This window comes from Theropithecus gelada, chromosome 11, assembly GCF_003255815.1.
Source record: "Theropithecus gelada isolate Dixy chromosome 11, Tgel_1.0, whole genome shotgun sequence".
Classification (NCBI taxonomy): Eukaryota; Metazoa; Chordata; class Mammalia; order Primates; family Cercopithecidae; genus Theropithecus; species Theropithecus gelada.
In genome coordinates, this window is record NC_037679.1 from 3,012,425 (window position 1) to 3,039,669 (window position 27,245).

General features: G+C 36.8%; 1 protein-coding gene and 1 non-coding gene across 2 annotated transcripts in view; one reads left to right on the forward strand and one right to left on the reverse strand.

Annotated features, from left to right (window-relative positions):
* Positions 1-27,245, forward strand: part of PDZRN4 (PDZ domain containing ring finger 4) — a 414,106-nt gene that overhangs the window by 372,532 nt on the left and 14,329 nt on the right. Inside the window, 2 exon segments of the mRNA XM_025402308.1 lie at positions 18,934-19,032; positions 21,954-22,016. Coding sequence (XP_025258093.1) covers positions 18,934-19,032; positions 21,954-22,016 — 162 coding nt within the window.
* LOC112635742 lies at positions 19,375-19,558 on the reverse strand. Its single transcript, XR_003122063.1, has one exon. It is a non-coding gene; the product is annotated as a U2 spliceosomal RNA (small nuclear RNA).

The following is a 27,245-nucleotide window of genomic DNA, read 5'->3' on the forward strand; positions in this document are numbered from 1 at the left end:
CATGCTTAAACTATATTACCTAATTGATCTATCAATTACTATTATGTTAATAGATTTGTCAAAGTCTACTTCTAATTCTGTGATTTTTGTTTTCTACAATTCAAGATCATGAGTTAGGTGCATCCAAGTTCAGAAATGTTTATTTCTTCCTGGTCAGTTCAACTTTTTTTTTTTTTTTTTTTTGAGACAGAGTCTTGCTCTGTCCCCCAGGCTGGAGTGCAGTGGCGCGATCTCAACTCACTGCAACCTCCCTCTCCCGGGTTCAAGCAATTCTCCTGCCTCAGCCTCCTGAGTAGCTGGGATTACAGGCACGTGCCACCACACCTGGCTATGATTTTTGTATTTTTAGTAGAGACGGGGTTTCACCATGTTGGTCAGGCTGGTCTCAAACTCCTGACCTTGTGATCCGCCCGCCTCCGCCTCCCAAAGTGCTGAGATTACAGGCATGAGCCACTGAGCCAGACCTCAGTTTAACTTTTAAAAAAAATTTAGTAACTCTTATTATTTATTGTGGTGCTGTTTGTCCAAAAATATTTTTTCTTTGAAAATATAGCTATACCAGCTTTCTCTAAGTATTTTGTGGCATATCTTTTGCCAATCTTTTACTTTCAACTTTTCTGAATTATGTTTTAGATGTTTTTCTTCTAACTTCATGAAGCTTCTAATTACAAGTGTTTCCTATACATTTTTTGTATAGCTGGATTATTATTGCTTTGCAAGTGGTGGTGGTTCTTGTTCACATTTCCGTTTTGTCATTTTCTATATTTTGTTCTACTTACACTTATTATAATTCTTTACTTATAATTATTTATAAATTTGTATTTAATTACATCACATCATACTATGTCTCCCTTGTTTTCCTTTTCTGTTTCTTCTTCTCTGTTTAAAAATCTTTTATGTGAATTGGTTGACTATTTTTCTCATCCCATTTTTTTCCTCTCTGCTGAATTAGAAGTAATTCTTTTAGTGCTTATCTTAGAAATTTTAGCTTAACCATTTCATAATTAATTAATTCTTTTACTTTCCTTAAACAATAAAAGGACTCAGGAACACTTAAATTGTATCCACCCTCTGGCTGATTTATATATTACCTTCAGAGGCATTTAAATTCCTTCTGGCATTATTTTAACTTTTTAAGCCATTATACTCGTTATAAGTTGCTATATACATTCCAGATTTGGTTAGATTTTCTTTGCTTTTCATTCCTTTTCAAACCACAGACCTTCCATCTGAGTTTACCTTCTGAATTTGCATATCTCTTTTTAACATTTTTGTTGTTATTGTTAAGTTCCAAGATACATGTGCAGGATGTAGAGGTCTGTTGCATAGGTAAACGTGTGTCATGGTGGTTTGCTGCACCTATCAACCCAATACCTAGGTATTAAGCCCAGCATGGATTACCTATTTTTCCTGATGTTCTCCCTTCCCTCTTCCCCTCACTCCTCACAAGCTCTAGTGTGTGTTGTTCCCCTCCCTGTGCCCATGTGTTTTCATTGTTCAGCTCCCACTTATAAGTGAGAACATGCTCTGTTTAGTTTTCTGTTCCTGCATTAGTTTGCTGAGGCTAATGGCTTCCAGCTCCATCCATTTACGTCTTTGAAGTTTCCCTTAGTGACAGTCTGCTATTGGCAAAATACTTAGGTTTTTCGTTTGTCTGAAAATATCTTTATTTTGCCCTTGTTCCAAAAAGATACTTTCCCTAGGCATAGAACTCTGGGTTTGCAGATGTTTTGTCTCAGCACAATAAAGGTATCTTTCCACCATGTATTTACTGATCCATAATATAAATACAATACATAGTAAAGAGGGTTATTTCTGCATCTGTGGATTAGCACTTTTCATCAGTTCCATAATATTCTGTCTTTATCTCCATATTTCACAACTACTGTCTCCTAGTTTTTATTTCTTTGTGTCTTTGTGTGCATTCTAGATAATCCTGTCTAATCTATCTTCTAGTTCACTAATTTCCAGTTGAGTAATTGCCTTCCTCAGGTATGTCCAACCTGTGGTTAAATGCAGCCATTAAATTTTCATTTCAATTATTACAGTTCTCATGTTTATAAGTTCTTCTTTCTTCATGTTGGTGATTTTTATACTAACTTTTACTCATATTTGCAATCCCTTCTTATATTTCTTCTATTATATTAAATCTCTGTATATTTCTAATGACTTTGCAATTATGCTGACTACTTTTTTCTGTTGCTGGATGTCACTCATGATGCATTGTTTCTTTGTGTGTTTTGTGAAATTTGACTCTAAGCTCATTTTAACTTTATCTCTGGGACCCTGGGTTTCTGCAGGTAGAAAGTGTGTTTGTTTCTGCCAGACTTCTGAGGATATTACCTTCTTAGGGGTCTTTTAAGCTTTATTATAAGCTTGAACTATTTTAGGCACAGTTCACAGTTAGTGTGAATTTGAACTGCAAACCTCTATGAGGTTTGCCTGAGGGCCAGTTTATTATTGGCACATTCTCAAGTGAGACTTTTTTCCTTTTTGCTCAGGCCAAAATGTACAATATTCAACTGTTACTGTTTGAATGTGTCTCCCAAAATCATGTGTTGGAAACTTAATCTCCCATACAGCAGCATTGGGAGGTGGACCTAATGAGAGGCTATTGGACCATGAGGGCTGTGTTCTCACAAATGCATTAATGTTCTTACCATGGGAGTGGGTTTGTTATTACAGCAGTGGGTTCATTATAAAATTGTGAGTTCAGTCCCTTTTTTATCTGTCTCTCTTTTGCCCTCTCTTTGCCCTTCCACCATGGGATGATGCAGTAAGAGGTTCTTCACCAGACTCTGGCCCCTCCATCTTAGACTTCCCAGCCTCCAGAACCTTGAGGCAAATAAATTTCTTTTAAGTTGTATTATAAATTACCTAGTCTTGGTATTCTGTCCTAGCTGTATAAATGGACTAAGGCAACAATTTTCTTTACAATCCCTTGGGAGGGGTCTGTTGTGTTTCTTGTTCACTAAGAGTGTAGCTGTCAGGTTCCCAGCTTCATTCTCGTGGTCTCTTGTTAGACTCTACACCTTGGGCTTTGTCTCCTGTCCTTCATGCTCTATGAAACTGTCAACATTGAGGCTTAAGATCACTTAAATCAGTAAATACGTTCAAGGTTAAAATCTACTTCCTTAATTGCTAAAACAGGAAAGCAACCAAGATGTCTTTCAGTAGGTGAATAGATAAATGCACTAGGTTTACTTCTAGACAATAGAATATCATTCAGTGCTGAAAGAAATAAGCTGTCAAGCCATGAAAAAACATGGAGCAAACATAAATACACATTACTAAGTGAAAGTCTAAAAAGACTACATACTGTATGATTCCAACTACATGGAAAGGCAAAACTATGGAGAAAATAAAAAGATCAGTGGTTTTCAGAGGTTGTTGCAGCAGAAGGGATGAAAAAGTGGAGCACAGAGGGTTTTTAGGGCAGTGAAACTATTCTGTATGATACTGTAAAGGTAGATACATGCCACTATGCATTTGTCCAAACCCACAGAACGTACAATACCAAGAGTGAACCGTAATGTCAACTATGAACTTTGAGAGATAAGGATGTATTAATGTAATTTTATCAACTGTTACAAATACACTACTCTGGTGGGGGATGTTGATAATAGAAGAGGCTATGCCTGTGTGAAAGAAGGATGGAAAATCTCTGTACTTTCTGCTAAATTTTCTGTGAACTTAAAACTGCCTGAAAAAAAATAACATATATTGAAAAGTTAAAAAAAAAAAAAAACTTTCTTGATTTTTCCTCTTCTTCAAATTCTTACCTTCACTCATTTGTTTTGTCCTCTTAGCATTTACTGTTATTTTATCATCTTGTTAGTATGTTTAACAAAAAGAAGTTTATAGGCATCATTAACTGTTTTCAGCAGGTATGTTTTTCATAGTACCCAGCAATACATACTGGCAAATATGAAACTTCTATGTTTTTGAGTCATACTCCTTGAATATTTGTTTCCTGAATATCAGCATTATTTTCCACAAAAAGACTCTTAAGCCCTCTTTCATGTGGGTCCTAGCAGGTCCTTATACTAGTCTTCTAGACATGTCCTGATGTAACTATTGGTCTGAGCATTGTATAGGGCCTTAAGCTGGGATTGTCCTTGTCTTCCATTAAAACACTCTAAGCTCAAGTATGATATGTGTTGAGATAGAGATGCAGAGATCTCTGTGTACTCAGAGGATGGAAGAGCACTTCTGGGTGATTTAAAAAAAAAAAAAAAAAGACTGTGGTAAACACGTGGTTTGAAATGTGTACATTTATGTGGCAAATGGGCAATGAGCACTTCTTACTTGCAAAGTTCTATAATCAACAATGAGATACAAAGCTGAATACACTTGCTCTACCCTTTGGAAGTCCATAGTTCATTACATCTTGAATCATAGGTAGAATTCTAATTCAGATAGTAAATGAAGTGGCATACATTTTTTTGTGAGGAGGAAGAGGAATCTCTACAACAGAGTTGGTGAGTGGTTCCTACTTCAGATTGGCTAGGTCATCAGATGCGTGAGTGGAATAGTAGGAGATTTGGGGGAAATGTTGTTTGAGATCAGATTACAGAGGGCCTATAGTGTCAGTCTGAGGAGTTTGGACTTCAGTAGTGCTATAAGCATGTAATGATGTGTTTAAGGACTTATAATAAGGAGATTCATCTGGCAGTAATGTACCAGATGAATTCAAGGAGATAGAACAGTTAGGAAAGAGATTATGTCATCCTAGACTGTAGCAGCAACTGAGAAAGTAGAAAGGAAGGGGAAAAAGATAACTCTGAAGAGAAGACCTAAACCTGGATGACTGGCAAAATGATAAGGTCATTAACCAGCTTAGGAAGAAGATAGGATCTGTGAAGAATCACTAAGACCAACCCACTCATGTGAAGATCTGGTTCTGGTGCCAACAGAAAGAACTTCAGGCACTAAACTTGTCAGCTGAAAAACTTGGCTGCACTCCACTGAATCAATCAAATTCCACTTTTTTCTTGATTCCTAATTAATATTTTCCGGTAAACAAGATGATCAGGTAGGAGAGAAAGAAAAGAGATGAGCAGATTTTATGGTGTATCCATTATTTATTTTATTAAGGATAATTATTTATATTTTAAAATAATGCTTATTTTTCTAATCATAAGTAACTATATGGTCTCAGCAAAAATGTTTGGAAATACAAAGGTATATTAAAAAGAAAGTAATCATCTTCATAATAACAGCAACTAGAGATAACTACTATTTCCACATAGAAATTTTTCTGTGAATACAAGACTTTGAAGAATGAGGTTATGTTATACACATTTGTGATCATTTCCCTTTTTATAGAAGTTCTTCAGAGTCATAAAATTGATTGTTTAGATATTTCCTTACTTATTTAAGAAATCTCATATTGTGGACATGGAGGATATTCATGATACTTTGCTATTATAAATTATACAGTAGTGAACAGATGTGATATACTTGGATTAATTCGATGATCCATGTTTTTGCATGTAGCTACTAAACCAGAATGAAGAATAGATAATGCAGTGATTGAAATTAATTTCAAATGGCCAAATGATCAGACTGATCCATTAACAACAAATAGAGAAACATGTCTACTCTTTAAAGGTCCAAGGAAAAAACAGTTGATATAATTGTTGGGCAAAAAAAAATTAAACATTTTTAATAAATAAATATGTTAAATACATTAAACATTAAAATTAATTTGATGAGTAATTTAATCATACATTCAAATGTTATAAAATACTACTCAAATTTCTTTAAACTGACACAAATTGTCATCATCATTATACAAACATACAATTATACAACTATACACCAGTCACTGGAAGAACTGTATTATCTAGAATAAATCATTGATATATATGTGTGACAGTATATACATTCTTATGAAAATTTAACAGTGCACAAAAGTCTGTACCATCATTTATTTTGCATTTTGTGAAATAGATGATAGCACAATGTCAGTGTTAAACATTACAGTCCGCTGTTAGTTATAAACCCAGGAGGTGCAGACAACTAGTTATAATCAAACTTAGAGGGTATGTACACATCCAATCATGCCAATAAGAGTTATATGTGTGTATATATATTATGCGTAAATATAATATATATATTTTGTGGGAGCTCCTCTAATTCTCCTCCAGAATGGACATATCTCCTCAAAATGACTTTTTCTCTTCTAAGAGTATATATATTTAAAGTGCGTATCTTCCTGCTTGTTTAAATATTAAAATATCCTGAATTTTTTGGAAAAAAAGATTTGAAATGTGACTAAAACACTAAAGTTAACATCAATATTTTGTGATCTTTTGTTATATTTTTTCATAAATCTACTTTACTGTTTAATTTATTTGGTTAGATCTGAAATGTCTGAACATATTTAATTATATTAAAATATCACCTTACCTAACAAGAAAAAGAACAGAGAAAAGCAATTTGGCAACAATTATTATTACATTCATAGGATCTTGACAGCTTTAAGTCTTGTACCTTTTCTTGTTATTATGACCCCAGGAAAAGCTCCCTCTCCTCAGTATAAAATAGCTTAGAAAACATTGCAGGAATAGCCCAGTTCCTCATTAGAAAAGCCTCTATTTCCTGCTTCAGTAACCAGCTGATAGAAATGAAGTTCATCTTATCAACAGGGTTATTTATTTTCTATTCTTCTTCTTCTTTGTTAATCTTCCTTTTATGTTTTCTTAATAACACACGCTAGAAAAGTTCCTGAATGCTTTTCAAATAAAGAAAAGTTCTGAGGAGGATTGACAAATCTCTGTTGTGTCAACATAGACACAAGCATCTCCCAGTCTGGAATTCAATGTATAATATCTGAAATAGATAAATGTAGACCCTCCATTTCTCATTCATCAGATCAGGAGATATTCAGGTCTACTAATTGGTTTTAATGCATGTTACTAAAATTTTATTGCCAGTACAATGAAGATGTAATGCATTTCATGTATCATAATAGACTGGCATTTAAAAATAACTAGGAGAGCTGGCTCTAAAAAGAAGGAATAGAAAAGGAAAAATCCAGAATTCATGCTATTAAATGAGTTTTTTAAATGTTTTGGAATTATGACCAGTGACGAAATGTAGAACCTACCAAATTGGAAATCATGTATCAATTCAGCATCAGCCCATTACTTATGATTAATCATTATGTATTTACAATGACATTTTTTGTTATTATACACTGTGGTACTACTAATCTGAAGATGAGAAACTCCAAGCATTTTTTAATAATTAATCTTGTAGATGAAATTTCTCACTGACCATCAGACCCTAGAAGAAAATACTGTATTTTAGGGGTGTCATACTAGGGCATCTAAGAGATTTAATTCATTATTTTGTGATATTCTCAACAAATGTCTGAGCATTGAGTATAAAAATACAATAATATAAAAATATTCTTTCTTTGATCTACCTTCAGGAACATATTCATTCCATGTAATGTTTTCTATGTAAAATCTTGGTCATTTCTATGTAACACAAACAATCTGATCCACCTATGAAGAAAACAGTAGGTTTGCACTGTTTTTTGCAAATGATTTTCATTGCTTATCAGCATATAGGTCCATCATAAAGCATGATAAATGGAATATTATTTGATAAATTTAAATTAACATCTCTATGCAAGTTCAAAAATTAGTTTTTGTTAACATGCCCCAGATTCTTTTCTTTCATTAACTTCCTGCTCAATTTTACAGTAAATCTAGCCTCTCTATTAATTCTGTGTGCTTTGGAGCAGTCTTTCAGCCTTAGCAAACCTGAATAGACTCTCCTTCTTGCCTTTTTGTTGCACTCCAGCACTATAACTCTTAATTCTGCCTACTTTGTCCCTTTGTTCTTACCCATGTATTCTACCTCTCAAGGGCTAGGCAGTGTCTCAACTCTTGTGCCAGATATTTAACAGGGCTTCCAATAGTCCAAAACGTTTGCTGCCAATGACATCGATTCCCAAAGCAGTGATAACTCTTACCACCGTAGCATGTCACCCAAAGTTGATATGTATTACTTCTTCTAGTTCTATTTTTAAAAATTCCCTTGAAGGCACTCTTGTGGATCATTTTGCAAATGTTTAGACTTTACTTTTATCCCTGACATTTATCTTTCTGCCACCCGAAGTAGCTATCGATTGTCTATATCTGCCCTTATATTTAGGCAAAAGGTATTTTGCCTTTCTGAAATGAATACCTCTTCAAAGTGACTTTTTAAACTATAAAATGATATCCCAAACAGTAGGTGGTATCTCTTTAGCTGACTTCCTTTGCTGAAAACATAGCCAACTCAAGAGCACAATAGCAGATGTAACCAAGAAGTGCAGTCATCAAATCAGAGACAACTACAGCACAAAGGGCCACCCTGTCCTTATGGATTGCTTACTTCGCAGAGTGCACATAGCTAATGTCAAAAGAAGGTTGTTAACACTCTCTTTTGAAAAGCTATTTTCAGTAATTCAAAGGAAAGACAGCTTACAAATGCTGAGAGTGGAGATGCAATAAAGACTGCAGGGCCCGGTGAAAGCAGCACTATGGACATTGCAAAAGGGATTTGAGCCTCTCCAAGAATGGACAGTTCTTTTCTATAAAAGTGAGGTCTGCTCTTTCTTCTTTTTAAATTTGCTGCAGACCCTAAAGGTTGAAAGAATAGTAAAGATCTTTTCAACTCAAGCCTTGCTTTCCTAAGAATTCTATGCTCTCCACCCTCATTCAGTTGACATCACAACAAACGAGGCTCTCCACCTTTTCCCGCCTCCACACATTTCATCTGGATAACACACTTCATTCAGCGTCTCTCTCCCATTCAGTGATTCTGCCATCCCCAACACACACCTTTCCATGAACCCCCAGACCTCAGTCCCAGGTCAGAATGACTTGATTAAAGAATAGTATCAGAATGGTAACAATAAAAAAGAGCAAATGAATGAAAGTCAGGAGGCCTGGTTTCTACTCTTAGCTCTGCCACTAAATTGTCAGATGAATGTGGGTAAGTCACTTCAATTTATAAAAGATAGAAGACAAGTTAGATTGTATCTAAAATTCCCTCCCAAATAATTATAGGAAGTAAATTATAATCACTTTTTTTTCTAAAAAATCTAATCAATACTAAAGATAAAATAGAAGAAATGTATGCTTCTGCTTGGGTTAAATACCAGAAAATCACGTTCTTGCTTTCTCTCAATAGTCCTAATTTTATAATTGCTTATGTTTTATATAAGATGGAAAGTCACAGTTTATGCATATTGGCCTCCCTCTCCCTTTTCTGCCCAGGACTTTGGTTATGAGACCTTTTAGGAATCAGTCCTAATCCACCTCTCTACTACCCTCTCTTAATATATCCCTAAACCCTCTTCGTGGTAGCCAACACTGAACTTCTCACCCTCCATGTAAATAGTAGCTTCTCTCTGGAGCATCCCCTCTTGTGGCTCATCTTGCCTCTTGATTCATCCCATCTTTCTTTTACCACATATCCCATTGCACTATAGTGAATTCTTTATGTGCTCAAGCCTCCGTCTATAGACAATGAGCTCTTAAATGACCACTGGACTATAAGAATGCATCTCTTGAAAAAGCAATCTTCAGAGTTAAAAAGTATGTGTGCGAGAGAGAGAGACAGAGAGAGAGAGAGAGAATCTTGTGATCAATTTCTGATTCTGATGAGTAGTTGCTTAGTGACCTTAAATAAATTACTCAATGCTGGCTCTGAATTTCCTCATTTATAACATAAAATTTGTAGATAATATCTACCAAAAGAAATTGGGACTATAGTCCAAAAAACAGAAGACTGAAAACAAATGCTTAAGGAAAAAAGGAGTTTTATTGGCTCTCCTTGCTAAAATTTCCAAAGGTTTATTGTTTTAGATATAAGTTGTTGCAGGGGCTCAAATAGTGGCACTAAATTTCAATCTTTATCCATCTTTGGCTTTTATTCCCTTTTTTGCATCCATCCTCAAGGTCTATATATTGTGGCATGATAAAGCCTAGAGCTACTCCTGATCTAGATTTTTGTGGTTCAAATACAATAGAAAAGACAAGTGTTCTTTTCCTAATAGTTTCAACAAAAGTCATGAACCTGATTTTGATGGGCTTGAACTACATAATACTCATTTTTGAAATGATCACTATATCCAGTAAAATAAAATGCACTTATTAGCTAATCCCTAGATCACAAGCCCAGCCCTCGAGCTGGAATCAGCCCTGAACACACACATCAACTAGAAAGAAAAAGGTGTAATTCTGCAAAATAAATTTAGGGTCATGTTTCCAAAAAGACAGTGAATAAATGCTAGATGGACCAGAAATAACTACTGTGCACTGTATTACCCTATCAGATTCTTAACAATTAAACGAGACGTTATTCACAAATCATTTAGAGCAATGTTTGTTTGGGACATAAGAAGTTTCCAAGTGTGATCCATAGCATGTAACAGGTGCTAAGAAAATGTCCAGTGAGTAAAGTGAATATGTAAAAACTGAACATGCTAGAGGAATTCTTAGAATGAGTAACTTCATAGATAACTTTGCTTTAATTTTACAGTTCATTTTTGATTACTTTTCTTGTTGGCAGAGATAAGAGACTAGGTCACATCTATTGTTTGTACAGCTTTTTGAACATATTATACTTAATCTAATACAATTATGCTGCTGTACAAATATAGCAAAAGCACTTATACCCTACACCCATTTTCACTTTAGCAGTTAACTAATTCAGCAAACACATGTGGGGCTTCTCATAAGCTCTCAGTCCTCTGTGATACTAGAAATGCTAAGAAAAAGAAGACAAGGTGCTATCCTCAAAGAAACAAGTTTCTTTTATTCATATCTAAGGCTGTGGGATATAACAACAGACATAACAGATAAGGACCTTCTTAGAGAACAGTAAACAGGTAATTTTAAAACTAAACATCTTAATGAAATACAAATTTTCTAATTAAAAAAAAAGAAAGAAAAATAAATGCTCATAATTGCCAAGAAGCCACTAAGCATCAGTGCAATTTTCATAGAGGACTTTAGGGTCGTTATTTCAGAAAGAGTGATGGACAAGGGTACCATCTAGCAGTTAAACTGAGAGCTGAAAAATGAGAAAGAGCAATATACTATGAAGTCAGAGGAACATACTATTCAGAATTAAGACCATGTCCCTTAGCTAGAATGTGAATCCCAGCTCCACTTTCGACTTGCTGCGTGACTTTGGGCCCAAGTTCTCTCTGTGACTTCTTTTCTTCATCTATGAAATGGAAATAGTGATAACTGTGTTTAAGAACTGATAGAACAATGACACTGCTTGCAGTCAAGCCCTTAGCTTCTCTTGCATGAACTGGTAACATTCGCTTAACCCTCCAACTCACCCACTATGCTAGTGCTGAAGTCATCTTTCTATACTACAAATATGATAGTTTTAATTCTTTTGTAATAGCCCCCCTTTACTTTTTGCAAATAGCCCAAATTACTTAATAGGATGTGGTCATCCTTCCATGATCTGGCCCTTGCCTACCTCTGCAGTTTTAGTGTTCACCATGACTGCTCACCCAGCCCAACTTTAAACTCTTAGCTTCTCACACATTAACTATGTAAAGCTCCCCTAACGTGAAATGCTGTTTCCTACCTCTGTGCCTTTGCATGGTCAGTGTTTCTCTGGAAATTACCTTGGTAAACACCAAGACTAATTTTAAGATCTCTTCAATGTTTGCTGGATTCTTCCAGTAGCCCCCAACCTAGAGCTGACTACCATGTCCACAAGGTTTCCCTCTGCCCCAGCCCATATTGATATGTGTGTGTGTGTGCGCGCGCGCGCGTGTATGTGTGACAATGAGAGTAATCTAATGAGGATACTGAAATGAGTAATACAGGATAAGAAGGAATAATTCCATGAGAGAAATTCTTGAAAAACAATAAAGGAATTGTTTACAGAGCATGAGTAGAGGCACTCACCTTTGGTAGGACTGGGGATTTTTCTTTCACTGTATAGAAAGGCAGCCCAGAGAGTCTTTCTACGTACAAATGCATGTGGATTGATAAGTGGAGGGAAGACACAGAGGTTTCCATTCCATGGTTTATTTTTCCTCCATGAAGTCTAGAACAAGATGACTGGCCAAGCATGAAGAGAGAGAAGGGCATGGTAGCAGAACTGCAGACAGAAGAGGTACAAGATACCTGACTGGGAGGGCAGAAAGTTGAGGTCATAATAATCCACTAGGATCCAGTGAACTATGAGATAAGGTCATCAACTAAGAGTGGGTGGTTTTTGTTGGAAATTTGAAAAAAGAGGAGGAATTATGACACTAGTTCCTTTAGCATGTGAAACAGCAACTTGGCAAGGAAAGTAGAGTGTGATTGTTGGGCAGCATGGATTGCCCATTTGCAACTTGTAGTAAAGAACTTACAGGGAAAGCAGTCGCTATGGTCATCATGGTGTGCATCCCCTCTGGAACCATGTCGCTGCTCAGCTGGGGAAGCAGGGAGGTGAATACTTGGTCTTAACCGCAATTGGCCTTTTTCTGGATGATACAGTGGACAAAGAGAACAGCAGATTTGAGGATTTCGGAACTCTGCCAATGCTTTTTATCTAGAAGCGTGTTGCTATTTTTGTCTTCTATGAAATTTTTGTTCCAAGAAAGGCAAGATTACATTTTTTTTAACAGATTGAGTTGGTGTAGTGTATTCTTGGTTATCAAAATACTCATATAGCTTTGGGATTTTGAATTGGTAAATATTCGTGATGTGCAAAAAATCATGATACGTACTGTACGATCTCAGTCCCGTAAAATTGAATATTGTGCCTACACATGCACAGGACCTAGAAGAACTTGTCAAACTATAAACTGCTTGTGATTGTGAATGATTTTGTTCTTTGCTTCTTGTGTTTTTCAGTTTCCTATAATGCACATATTAACTTTTTAAAAATAGGGTTATTTTAAAAGCCAAAAAAAAAACAAGATATTATGTCTAACTGTGAATTTCAAGCTGCATCAGGAGACAGGAGTGGGCTCGAGGGAATTATTGACAGTGAGAATGGGAAGGGTCAACAGGTTCAAGCTCTAGCGAGAGAACAGAAGTGCTGGAGTGAGAGCATTTGAGCTGACCAGGAAGTGAAGTGCTTAACATTGCTATTTTAAAAATAAGGCATCTATGAAAATGACATTTTATGAATGGTCTTTTCTACACATTGCTTATGGCATGTTAAACTATTTTGATGGAGACCTCCCAAAAACTGACATATGAGTCAGGAAATCAAATCACAAATGGCTGTGGATAGTTAGCAATACCTTTAGGAAGCTAATAAATGATCATTTTAATATCTGCTAAAAACTCAACAATCAACTATGAAAAACCTTGGATTCTGGATTCTTTCGAAGGTAAACCATGTGACGCTAACAAATAACAAAGTAACTGCGATTTCCTCAAAAGATACAACAAGCAAAATAGAGAAGGCGGGGAAAAAAACCTTCCTGATGTAAACAGAAGTGTCTTCCTGGTTTCCTCCTATACCTTTGTTCTTTGTTTTAGACAGATTGCTTTGGGGTGGAAGCCCATTCTAGGAAAGTTTTCCATGCAGTCTGCCTGGTTCAGTAGTTGTTACAGCAGAAGTAATGATACAAAATTTATGGATCATGGCCAGGCATGGTGATTCATGCCTCTAATCCCAGCACTTTGGGAGGCTGAGGCTGGCAGATCACTTGAGGTCAGGAGTTCAAGACCAACCTGGCCAGCATGCTGAAACAGCATCTCTACTAAAAATACAAAAATTAGCCAGGTGTGGTAGTGGGCACCTGTCATCCCAGCTACTCAGGTGGCTGAGAGAGGAGACTCGCTTGAACCCGGGAGTGGAGGTTGCAGTGAGCCAAGATCATACCATTGCATTCTGGCCTGGGTGACAGAGTGAGACTCTGTCTCAAAAACAGAATTTAAAAAATAAAATAAAAACAAAATGTATGGATCACTTCTCACTTACTTCAATTTTATGTTTCTCTTTTCTATTCCTGGCCCAGATTTCCTGACATCGACTATTGTTTGCCAACATCATGAGTTCATTTCCTCCCCCATTAACAGTAGAAGCAAAAGTAATGTTTCTTTCTTTGTTAAGGTATAAAATCTACTCCAAATAGGTCATTTATGACTTCTTAAGGGGATTGACAGCCCATAGTGAGAAGCAGCCAACCTGGGCCTAGAGAAATGTGACTGCTTTCTTTCCCAAAGAATGTCTCTGATTCTAAGAATGGGAAATTGGAGGTTAAAAGCTGCCCATATTTCAGAAGACCATTGAAAAAGAAGTAGTCAAATAAAGAGGCGGGATTAAGGACGTTAGAGAAAAGACATGACCATAAGCTTTAACTTTCACCCTTATGTCTCCACAGAAATGTGATTTAATTATTAGTTGCAGCAACTTGTTATGAATAATTTGGAGTTGGAGAATGCAAACCTGAAATGTTTTGTCAGAGGGATTTGATATTCCAGGATTTTTGTGATTTATTTTTTACTAAGTATTATCCCCAGATTCCATTATGCAGGAGATAATGACACTGAAACAATATTTTTATAACAGACTATCTAGCTTTCTCTTAGCTGTGGAGATTAAAGTGTTCATATTTCTCATTTGATTCCTTTTTTGAAATAAATGTTTTATTGGAACAACAAGGCATGATATTTCACTAGTTACTAATCAACATTAAAAAATATAAGATGATATATGATTAACACTGAGATTGAGTAAAAGTGCATATATTGTCTAATAAATGAAAACCAGGAAAATAGTAAAAATATGGACATAAAAGACCCTACATTCCCCTGTTGTCAGCTGATATAAATGACTAACCTGTCTAGCCCTAGATCTTCTTCAGACTTGAATAGTGCTGACTGCATTTAAATTTTCTTACGAAGAGGAAAATCTTTATGGCATGTATGGGCCTAAGTGTTCTTTAAAGTTTGGGAACAATGCTACTTAAAAAGTCACTGCTTTTTAAGCAGTGTCAACCCTTGTTTCTTTCCCCAGTAAGACAGAGTTCTATCTAGAAAGCTTTTTTTTTTTCTTAAGTTTCTCATTTCTCCCTAGACTCAATCACAAAAAAATATAAAAATTTCACACCACTGGAGTACAACCAATTTATGTAAAAATCCTATTTGTGTCATTCTATGATTAGAAAGATGTTTCACAGCAAGCTTTAATAACAAACTGTAATCTTCTACTCGACCTTCACCCTATATATAATCAATTTCTCACAATATTAGATGCTGAAGTTAGATTTTTTCCAAAGGACTTTAGACACGTCCCCAGAATAGCACGTCTTGAAGTACATTTAAGTCAAAATAAATGTAGTTTCACCAGGTGTGTGAAGTGATTCTTTCACTCTAGTGACAAATGACTTATGGATGGTTAGTGCTGCCATCCATGCAGGCTTAGCTTTGATTTGTATACACTCATGAATTGTCTCCATGGAGAAAATGTGCAGAGGTAGCATTTCACTTTTATGTGTTTCATCAAACAGCTTCCAAGTGACGGAGGGAAAGGTATGAAAGTTGTTAGGGAAAACATTCTCTATTACCAGGAGGTTGTTTCTTCAGAAGTCAGAGGCTTATGTGTCCTGTGCAGGGAATACTTAATTAAACCTGTGCTGCAGAATTCCTTTCAGATAATCAGAGTCTTTATAAAGCCACCTTTGCCTCCTACAAACAAAATTGTCTACAGGTAGCTGCTTATAAGTTATTTTGACATAGAATTAAGGGAACTTTGATTCTAAAATGTATGTTTATGTGTTTTAATATAAACTATGTAGTATCTGAGACATTCTCAGCCAAGAAATACAACTTCACACTTGGGACTGGTGTGAGATGGTTTGCGGGATCCAGAAAAATCTCAGTTTGGTCTCTTATGGTGCCTGAAGGCTTTCTCCCAAGGGTTTAGTCCCTTGCATTAAGGCTTTGTATTTGCAGCCTTTATTAATATGCACTAAAGCCTGATTGGGTCACATTTTAAGTAATTGTTAATGATGATTCCTTTGAGAGATATTTATATATTAATTATTTTTATGTCTCAAGAGTTAACTGTGAGAGAACGGAAAATCACACTGAATGCCAGGTTTTGTTAGGGGACAAGCAAAATGGCAAATCTATAATACTCATGCCTCCGGGACTCCAAGCAGCTGAAAAGAAATAGGAGGGTGTTGAGTGTCTTACCAAGGGGAATATTGGAAACAAAGACCATGGAGATAACTTTGAGACCTGTTTCACAGTTTTGGTTTGGTCCAACGCAAGGAAAATATTGAAAAGTTACTTTGACCTGAGGACCTTAGTCTCCTTTCCTCTGAGATTCTTGGGTTAGTGCTTTGGTTTGTGGTGTTGAAGGATTATAGGCAGATTCTGCCCTTTTTGTTTTAATATATTCACTCAATTTTATTGCAAAACAGCTGGATATGCGCCTTCTAAGCAAACACCAAAGTGAAGGTACACCATTGAGAATGTGGAGAAAACATTCAAAAAAGAATATTCCCCCCTGAAAATGTCTTCTCACGATACTGAGAGTTGCTTCCATGCTTTGCTAGGGCATTGAAAGTCAGTGGATGTCAGCTTTGGCTACAGCTCCTCATTTGTGTTGATTTAAAGGCCCTAATCTCAACTCCTTATGGAGTGTGTAGGTTTCCTTATTGGCCTCTTAGGAATCACTAAGAGATACTCCTCGACTGTATACCTTGTTGCTGTAATTGAAGCTGTTTTGTTGCTATAATTCCTTCCTAATGTTGCAGTTTTAGTCAAGTATTGTTTCCCTCTGGAGGCATTAATTATTACCAGTTTTGAAAAGACCTTTGCTTGATGTGTACATTTTTGCTTCTGGTGCTAAATCATTTCACTGTTTCCTAGTCTACATCTAGGTAAAAGGATGTTTCACCTTTTCTCTTTACTGTTCAGCCTACGCTATAACCTTTTTAAGCACTATAAAATAGAGTATCTTTGTCCACCGGACAGAAAGTCAGCATTCTTCTTACTTTCATGCATTTCACTAATTTGCAGTACTTATCTCAGAATAGAGGATTTAAATTTAGTTTTATTTGCTATTATCTGTGAAATTATTGGTCACTGGAGTTTATGAGAGCAAATCCTCTTGCTAAGGATTTACTCATTGTGTATGGCGCATCATTTTTATACAGGTTATTATCCACTGTCAAGGACTTCATTGAAATACAAAATTGAAAGGGAGGATATTTACTCAAATGTAACAGAGTGTTCTGGGAAGTATTCTCCTGTTTGAAGTTAAGTAGGTTTTCCTTCATTTTGTACTGGTAACTATTTCAGATTTTAGACAATTAAATGAGTACTCTATGTCTTTGTACATTTGGGCTGTTATAATAAAATACCATGAACAAGGTGGCTTCTAAACAGCAGAAACAAATTTATCACAGTTCTAGAGGTTAGGAAGTCGAAGATCAAGGAACCAGCAGTTTTAGGGTCTGGTGAGGGCCTGTTCCTCATAGAGGGCACCTTTTCACTGTGTGTGTCCTGACATGGTGGAAGAGGCAAGATAGCTCTCTGGGGCCTCTTTATAAGGTCACTAATCCCTTTCATGAGAGCTCAGCAGCCCTTACAACCTAATCACCTACCAAAGGCCCCACCTTCTTGGTAGGTAAAATATGTTGAAACCCTAACACAAATTGTAGGAAACACAAACATTTAGACCTTAGCACTCTATTCTTATCAACTTTCATAACCTTTACACACACACATACACACACACACACATCTATTTCCAATCAAAGAGGAAAGACTACCTACTTATGGTTTTACAAAAATCTGTGTGCACCAGGAAAGATTTTTGAAATAAAATTAGTCACCCTTCAGCTAGTTGTTACTGAGTGCCCACACTGAAATATCCTGTTCTAGGCTCCGGAGAAAGAGCATTAAGCAAATTCAGACATATTCAGAGCTCCCACAGAGCCTGAGTGCTAGAAATTGATCCAGACTTCACTTCTAATTTAAATAGACATTGTTCTTCTTCATCCGATTATTTACTAATGGGTCTTATATTCTCCATCCAATAGGAATAAATTCTCCATAATTAGTGTGCTAATTTGTGTTTTAATCCTTGGAAATACGTAATTTATCCTGAAGTCATCTGCTTCTGAAAGTAGTACAAGTCCACTTCATCATATAAAACTGAAATACACTGAAATTTATTATTATTTTGCTGAACATAAATCAGGAAATAAATTCAATATACGTTACGTGAGGACTGACATTTCAAGCCCTTAGCCATGTGTTTCAGTAAATGTATTTTCTTGTTCATTTACTGCTTCATTTTGAATCATTGCCTCTGCCCCAAGTGGCTTTTGATGTCTCTCCCTTCAGCCTGGATGAACCCATTTCTTTCCAAGAATGACAGTTTCTACAAAATAATAGAAAACCTTGGTCAAACCTGTACAAAACACTTGCTTATTATCATATTGTATAGAACTCCAGAGCAGGAATGATGGAAACAGCTTGGTATAGTCTTTTTTTTTTTTTTTTTTGAACTTATTTTGTTCTCTTATAATACAAATAAAAACATGTAATAGTAACTCTCCATATTTTTATGAACATTTTGCCACCAACTCTGAGATTCTCAAATATTTCATTGATTCCAGTGTATTGATGTATGCATGTATTCGATTTATACATTATTGTGTAATTTTTAAGGAGTTTTATATTGACAGCTTGATGCAAACAGCTGTGTATCTCCAACGTTACAATAAAAATATAAAACACTGGCTTAACTTCATAGAAATCCATGCTGAAAGAACATTTGAATAATACTGGTAAAAACAAAAAGTTAATTTCCAATGTTGGGCAATAATTATTAATACTTGCCAGAGTGACCCAAAGAATATCAGTGAGTTCTCCATTCTGCTGCAGATTTTCTCTCTGACATAAATGTCATCTGTGTGTGTTGTTCTCTCAGGAGGTCGAGTTGTGTCGTGTTAGCAGTCAAGAGAAGCTGGGCCTGACAGTCTGTTACCGAACAGATGATGAAGAAGACACCGGCATTTATGTCAGCGAGGTAAGAAACGCCATGGAGGGGAAATTAGAAGAGGGAGACCAGAGGAACAGAGCGAAATGACTCACAGTGAGAAAACCCTTCCTTAAGAGGCTTGAATGTGAAGAATTGGCCATGTTCCAAAACTTGTCACTTTCAATTAGGAAAGTAAATTATGCTGCCCAAGTAATGTAATTATTATCAGCTTGTTTAATGTGAATTCTTTCACCCCAGAATCCCAGCAAGGAAAAGTGCAAAAGTGGTAACATTTTTGAATTCCAAATTTGAATAAATTCCCATAAGAATGCAGCAAGTCCATCAAAGTTTTTGATCCTCAAACATCTGTCCTTCCATTCTACTGTCTCTTATGAGTTCTATTAACAGTAGCACTGGCTAACTGTTTTAAATTACTACTCACAATAATCACATCTTTTACTCTGCTGATGGCATTGATACATTTGAATGCCCAGTGAGTGCATCTATTAGTTTGTTTTATTCAACCCCACAATGAGATTCTACACTTGATCTTAGCCAAAGGCCAAGAAGCAATACACGAGAGAGTCTAAAATGCGAGCTACTGTTAATGTTAATTCCTTTTAAAGACTGTGAAGCAAATTTTACTACAATAGATGACTTTTAAAAACTCACAAAAAGCATTACTTTATGTGAAGTAGGAAGGTGTGTTTTTAAAAATTAAGGCTGGGCACAGTGGCTTATGCCTATAAACCCTACACTTTGAGAAGCTGAGACAGGAAGATTGCCTATGGCCAGGAGTTTGACCCTGTCTCTAAAAAAAAAAAAAAAATTAATTAGTCAGTCATGGTGGCATATGCCTATAGTCCTAACTACTCAGAAGGCTTTGGCAATAGGATTGCTTGAGCACAGTAGTTCAATGTTACGGTGAGCTAGGATTGTGCCACTGCACTCCAGTCTGAGTGACAGAATGAGACACTGTCTCTAAATATAAATAAATTAAAATTAAATATGCTTATGATAAAAAAGTACATACTTATATGTGCAAAACATACATGTATATATATTTATATATAAATGCAGAAGTTAGACAAACTAGATACTAATTGCTGCTTTATGCTGTTCCAAGTTTTCTTGGCCATAATCATGAAAACATTACCTAATATACTGAACTTCAGCCTTCTCAACTAGAAAGTGAGTATAACAATGCTTATCTTATTGTTTTGATAGACTTGCTTAGAGTATGGAAGAGATAAAGTAATTAATGCATTTAGAAAACACTACAACTCTGTAAGTATAAAATATTACCCTTTATCCCTTTACCAAAAAATTTACTAACTGGCTTCTGCAACTGAAAAATCTCCAGATAATATTCAACTTATGTAGTTCTTTTAAATATGCAATTAGGATAATTCCTCTGATTAGGGTAAGGAAGTATAAGGAAACACCTGTGGAATTGTCTTTTGTAATATGTACAGAGGTAGGAAGGTAGAAGTTTAATATTAGTTTGATTACAGTTCTAAAGATGAGGCTTTAGATTGTGAGTGGCTTTTAAATGGGATAGAGTTCATGAATCACCCCTCACTTCCTTCTAGTAAGTCTCTATTTACTATTTAAATATGTCAGTATTGGAACTGCACTATTCAGGGAAGAGAAAGAAGCCACAGGATCTGAACATATGTACTTGGAAGGAATGTTTTCCTTTTACCTCTTACATGTAATTATAGTGTCATTTATTCTTGATTGATGATTTAAGACTCAATTATTAGTTGGCACCCCTAATAAGAAAGTAATATCTAACATATGGATAGAATGCATCAACCTTATGCTACACTTGAAACAGTTTGCTTTAAAAATAAAGCTTTGGTGCAACAAGCCTAAATAAAGTTTGAAGCCATCATATGAAATCTGATAGATGAAATTACCCCCAGTAAACTGTAAGTCATCACTCAAATTTAGCCCATTAAAATGCTGATAACCTCCTAATAGAGCCTTAAATATCTACACATTCTAAAATAGTATGTAGTAAATATACTTTAGCCCACATCTAAAGTGGTACTAATTAAATGCATGGATCAGACGTGTGTGTGTGTGTGTGTTTCTTGAGCAATATAGGTTGTAAATTTCTTTATAAATTAATATGTCCATGAGACATAATTATCTTTAATAAGTATGGACTTGGGCCAGGCGCGGTGGCTCACACCTGTAATCCTAGCACTTTGGGAGGCGGAGGTGGGTGGATCACGAGGTCAGGAGATTGAGACCATCCTGGCTAACATGGTGAAACCCCGTCTCTACTAAAAATACAAAAAACTAGCCGGGCGAGGTGGCGGGCGCCTGTAGTCCCAGCTACTTGGGAAGCTGAGGCAGGAGAATGGCGTGAACCCAGGAGGCGGAGGTTGCAGAGAGCCGAGATCGGGCCACTGCACTCCAGCCTAGGGGTCATAGCGAGATTCTGTCTCAAAAAACAAAAACAAAAACAAAACAAAACAAAAAAAGGATGAACTTACACTGTAGCTATCAGCTTTACCAAGACAGGTAAAGCAGGATTTAAAATGATCTCATAGAAAGTAAATTTCCTGGGTCCAGAGAGTCCTGGTGTTACTATCATCTCACGTCAACTGAAGAGCATGTGTGACAGTTGGGATACACAAATGAATGAAGGAATGTGAAAAAAAAAAAAAAAGAATGAAGGGAAAAAGGAAGGAAGAAATAGAGGAAGAGGAAGGATGGAAAACTGGTCTTCAGAGTAAGTTCTGCTCTAGTCCTCACAATTTTATTCTTGTTCATTCTAAAATAGCTCATTTGCACTTTTAGAATCAGTTTTGATGGAGAGAAATATGGCATGCACTGTCATAAATCAACACAGAATTTTGCAATAGTTTTTTCAAAATATATTTTAAAACCATATTTTTAAGTTATTGAGGGAATGTTTCATATTCAGTTGAAGATGTATGTCCTCTTTATTACAGGTTGACCCAAATAGCATTGCTGCCAAAGACGGCCGGATTCGAGAAGGGGATCGGATTTTGCAAGTAGGTGCTGTAGTAATTTCCTTTAGTTTCCCACGGTCTGTCCAAAGTTACTATTTTATTTTGTTTCTTTTTCCTTTTTTTTTTTTTTTTTTTTTTGAGACAGAGTCTCGCTCTGTCGCACGACATGGAGGGCAGTGGGGCAATCTCCGCTCACTGGAAGCTCCGCCTCCCGGGTTCACGCCATTCTCCTGCCTCAGCCTTCCGAGTAGCTGGGACTACAGGCGCCCGCCACCAGACCCGGCTAATTTTTTATATTTTTAGTAGAGACGGGGTTTCACCATGTCAGCCAGGATGGTCTCGATCTCCTGACCTCGTGACCCACCCGCCTCGGCCTCCCAAAGTGCTGGGATTATAGGAGTGAGCCACCGCGCCCGGCTTATTTTGTTTCTTGTAAACTGTTGAGAAAAAAATTTGTCTTTGCTTTTGGATATTAACATCTACAAAACCAAAAAAAAAAAAATGCTATCATTTAAAACTTATTAAGGATGGTGTGATTTATTAAGAGTGATTAGCTACTAATTAGTGATTCAGATCCCATCTCTGGAGTCAAATTTGACTTCTCTTCCAGCTTGCTTGGCACATTGCCTAACCTCCTCTCATCCTAAGCTTTATTTCCTCGTCTTAAAAAAAATGGTAATAATAACCTATTATTGTTGTGAAGGTGAAATGAGATTATGCACACAATATGCTTAACACAGTGCATAAGTACGTAATAAATATTAATGGCTATTATTACTAGCAGCGGCAGTTATTGCTGCCTTTTCCAGAATAAACTAAGTGAACATGGATCTAGATGTTCCTTTGCTATATGAAATTCTAGAAGTTTGAAGAAGTTTCAACTACAGTCATGCGTCACTTAATATGTTCTGAGAAATGTCATTAGATGATTTTCCGGTTGTGCAAACATTGGAGAGTGTACTTACACAGACCTAGATGGTACAGCTTACTACATACACACCTAGCCCAGCTGGCATAGCCTATTGCTCCTAGGTTACAAACCTGTACAGCATTTTACTGCACTAAATACTGTAGGTAATTGTGACACAATGGTAAGTCTTTATGTATCTAAACATAGAAAAGTACAGTAAAAGCAAGGTATAATCTTATGGGTCCACTGACTTATCTGCGGTCCATTGTTGACTGAAAAGTTATTGTGTAGTGCACTACTGTATTTACTAATGAGTTGCTGGGAGATGAAGGAGAATGTGTTTTATTCCCCACTTGGAAATGTGAAAACATAGAGACTGATTACATTTCAGCTTTACGTGAGAGATAGTAAGCAGACTGTAGGAGGAATGTGAGGCTGGAAAGAGAGTTTTAGGCCAAATCAGGAATAGCTGAAAGCCAGTTTCTATCCTAAACCTGCCTTCACCTGCTTGCTCTCTCCTTTCTGAGTCCTCTCCCATAAAGAATGGCTGCAGGGGCCAGGCCCGGTCGCTCACGCCTGTAATCCCAGCACTTTGGGAGGCCAAGGCACGCAGATCACCTGAGGTTAAGAGTTTGAGATCAGCCTGACCAACATGGTGAAACCCCGTCTCTATTAAAAGATACAAAAACTAGCCAGGCATGGTGGCAGGCACCTGTAATCCAACCTACTCTGGAGACGGAGGCAGGAGAATCACTTGAACCTGGGAGACGGAGGTTGCAGTGAGCCGAGATGGCACCACTGTACTCCAGCCTAGATGATAGAGTGAGACACTGTCTCAAAAAAACAAGAATGGCTGCAGGGAGACACACAAGGTCCCCAGCTCCTGTAAACAGATCAACCCCAAGATAAGACCAGAGGTCCTTTGGGATGGAATTTCACTGCTGATCACAACTGTGAAACAGAGAAGAGGACTTGAATCATAAATCCAGGGAGCGATAAGCTGTTAAAATGTCACTGCCACAGTTCCAGAGCTCCTATTTCTCCTTGTTGGATACAGACCCCTGGAGAGTGTTTTTGTTTTTGTTTTTGTTTTTGTTTTTGTTTTTGGATTCCACACTTTTGGAATCTGAAAACCAGGGCTTCAAAAATAGACAAGCTATTGTCCAGCATTTGGAGCACGCCGTCTCTGTTTAAGAAGACAGGAGCATACACAGATGATTACGGTACAGTGTGACACTGTCATGGTAACATTGCCTGCGCTGCCTGGGCACATGCGCTGCCTGGGCACATGTCCTGCCCAGCCTTCTGCAGCTCTCTCCCTTATTCAGGACAACACTCATGGAATCACACCACCTCCTCACCGCCTGTTCTTCTAGCTAGATAGTGCAGAGCTCCTTTTTCACCATGGATCTTCTGCTAAGGCTCCAACCGGGAAAGAATACAAAGTGTGAATTAATGATCGTTTGGGTTCCCACTAGTTATCAGAAAACCTCAAGTTTATAATTTCTCCTTCCATGAGCTCCCTAAATAGTGATCTACAGTAAACAAAACAGAGCTGTGTCTGTCATACATGGGCGAAGGAAAAGTGAACCAGGAAGCCAAGACATAGTCTTGTTGGCCACCACATTTCTGTCATCTTTAACACATGCACATGAATAAATCAATGAATGAAACCAGGGTATTCAGTGGAGAGAATAATAGGATAGATGAGTAACATCTGTTGGAAAGCTTTGCTTGTATAGCCTCCTCAAGAAATTAAAGGGACCATTTTCATGTATCATCCAGATAACAAAAGCTTCAAAAATGTTTTACTATTTTTTAAATGTTGAAATAATTTTAAATATATTGTTCACCTTGTTAACATCTCCAGTAAAATATACTGAAAATAATGTAATCATTTGATGCTCAGAGCCATGTTATACCCAGCATTCATTCCACAATGCTATAATAGAGTAAAATGCTCAGTGATTGGAAAGTCTGGAAAACCTGTGCCCCAACATGAAATGACCTTGTCTGGATACATTTGCAGATGCATTAGGTCTATATTGTGTCATTTTTCTTACTCCTCCCTTGCTGTTGCCAGCGGGCAGGTCTTCCTCTTGCCAGCTACTTCACATCTCATACTTTCTACTGTACCTGGCTCCCTTCCTAGTTCCCAGCTAACCACTTTTCCGTAGGCTAGATACACAAATACAGTTATTAAAATTTCATTCATTTGTTCTGTGGGTATAGTTGGATAGAAATAAAGTGGATGTGTTTCCATACATGCATACTGTATGCTATGACACTTCCAAATCCTTAGGGATATTGTGGGCAGATAAGTTTTTAGAGAAAATACCTACTAGATAATAAAGCATTCCTTAATGGTCTAGGTTCACTAAGGAAACAATAGCAGGATGTTGAAGTGCTGTTTTCTGCCTGATTACTTTATATTCTGTGAAAAACATGTCACACTTAATACATGTCCCACTAAAAAAACCTAGAATACAATTCTGTCTGCACACATAGGAAACAAAGAGTCTTAAGGGTGATTATGAAATTATATTAAGTAACACTTTGACAAAATTGTACCCAGAGACAAATAGCTCCCTTATGGTTGATGAGGAGATTATGGGATACCCTGTAATGAGCAGTTAATGACTCCTTTCCCAGAGAGATGAGAATGGGAAAAACAGAGGATTTACCTCTTATCCTTAAAGTTTCTCCGATGGCTTTTATTTAAATGAATCCCTTAAGAGCAATTGTGATTTTAATTTTCTGTTCATTTGACCTAAGTAAAGTATGTCAATGGCCCTGCCCTCATTGTGTAGCCAAACTTTTCTTAATGTAGCATACTATGGGTCTGTAGGTGACCTCACCCAGTGACATCTCACTCACACACACACACACACACACACACAAGTGCTCTCACACAAAGGGGATTGTTATACAGTAGGGATTGTGCAGAAGAGAAACCAGAAACCAACTTCCTGAGAATAGTTGTGGTTCTACTGTGTTTTTAGTCTGCAAGGAAAGTTCTTCTTTTTCTTTCCTTCACAGTTCTGTCTGCTGTGTCATTTCCAGGAACTTATATCAAATGTCTCCAGGAATTAATCAGAGGACATTTTCTCACACAATTTCAGTGCTGAATATGGCATTTCTGAGTCAGATAACAAGAGTAAAAGACCACTTATGTGACCAGCTTTCCAAGGAGTTTCCAAAGAGGCAATGCTATATTCTCCTTTTCTCCTTGGGATGGTAAACCTGTAATATTCCATGTAAACAGCCTAATCTCATGTTGGCCAAAAGCTCAATCATGTTCCTAAGGATGACTTCCTGACAAAACTTTACAAGAACTCAAACAGTGAAACAACAGGACTTCTAATGGGCTCTCTCTTCATTTCCCTGTTCTACACATAAACTGGTTGATATGGTTTGGCTATGTCCCCACCCAAATCTCATCTTGAATTGTAGTTCCCATAATCTCTGTGTGTCATGGGAGGGACCCAGTGGTAGGTAATTGAATCATGGGGGCAGTTACTCCCATGCTGTTCTCGTGATAGTGAGTGAGTTCTTGCAAGAACTGACGGTTTTATAAGGGACTTTTTTACCCTTTGTTCGGCACTCATTCTCTCTCCTGCCACCCTGTGAAGAGGTGCCTTCTTCCATGATTGTAAGTTTCCTGAGGCCTCCCCAGCCTTGCAGAACTGTGAACCAATTAATCATCTTTTCTTTATAAATTACCCATTCTCAGGTATTTCCTTATTGCAGCGTGAGAACAAACTAATACCCTAGTTCTCTTATTCTTTTACTTTCTTCCCTTTGGATATTTCCCCACTATTTCTGTTCTTTCCACATCTATGTCTCTATACTGATCACCTCCTTTGTCCCCATAGTAAAATATAAACACATTTGAAATAAATATTTTCTTATTGCCTAAGATTCTTGAGTTTTCCTAAGAAATTCCATTGATGGTTCAATGTCAAGAATTTGAGTTGCCCACCTACCTCTGGTACAATAATAGAAAAAACCTAGATATTGGTATATGGAAGAGAAAAGCTATATTACATCTCATTTCTAAGCTTTTAGGACTTTACACACACACATACAAAACACACTCATACACAGATACAGGAGATTGGGCCTACAGTGAGATTTTGAAAGATCTATCCATATAAGTACCACAGATCTCTTCTTAGCCAAGGCAATATCCATTCTGAAACTAACATTTACATATGGCCATGTACAGAAAATGAGACAGTTATGTTAAAAAAAAAAAAAAAAAAACCTACCTGCTGTCTTTTCCTTGGTTCTCTTTCCCTCTGTTTTCCTAAAGTGGAAGTCCTCCATTAAGCTATGTAACATAACTACTCATCTCTCTC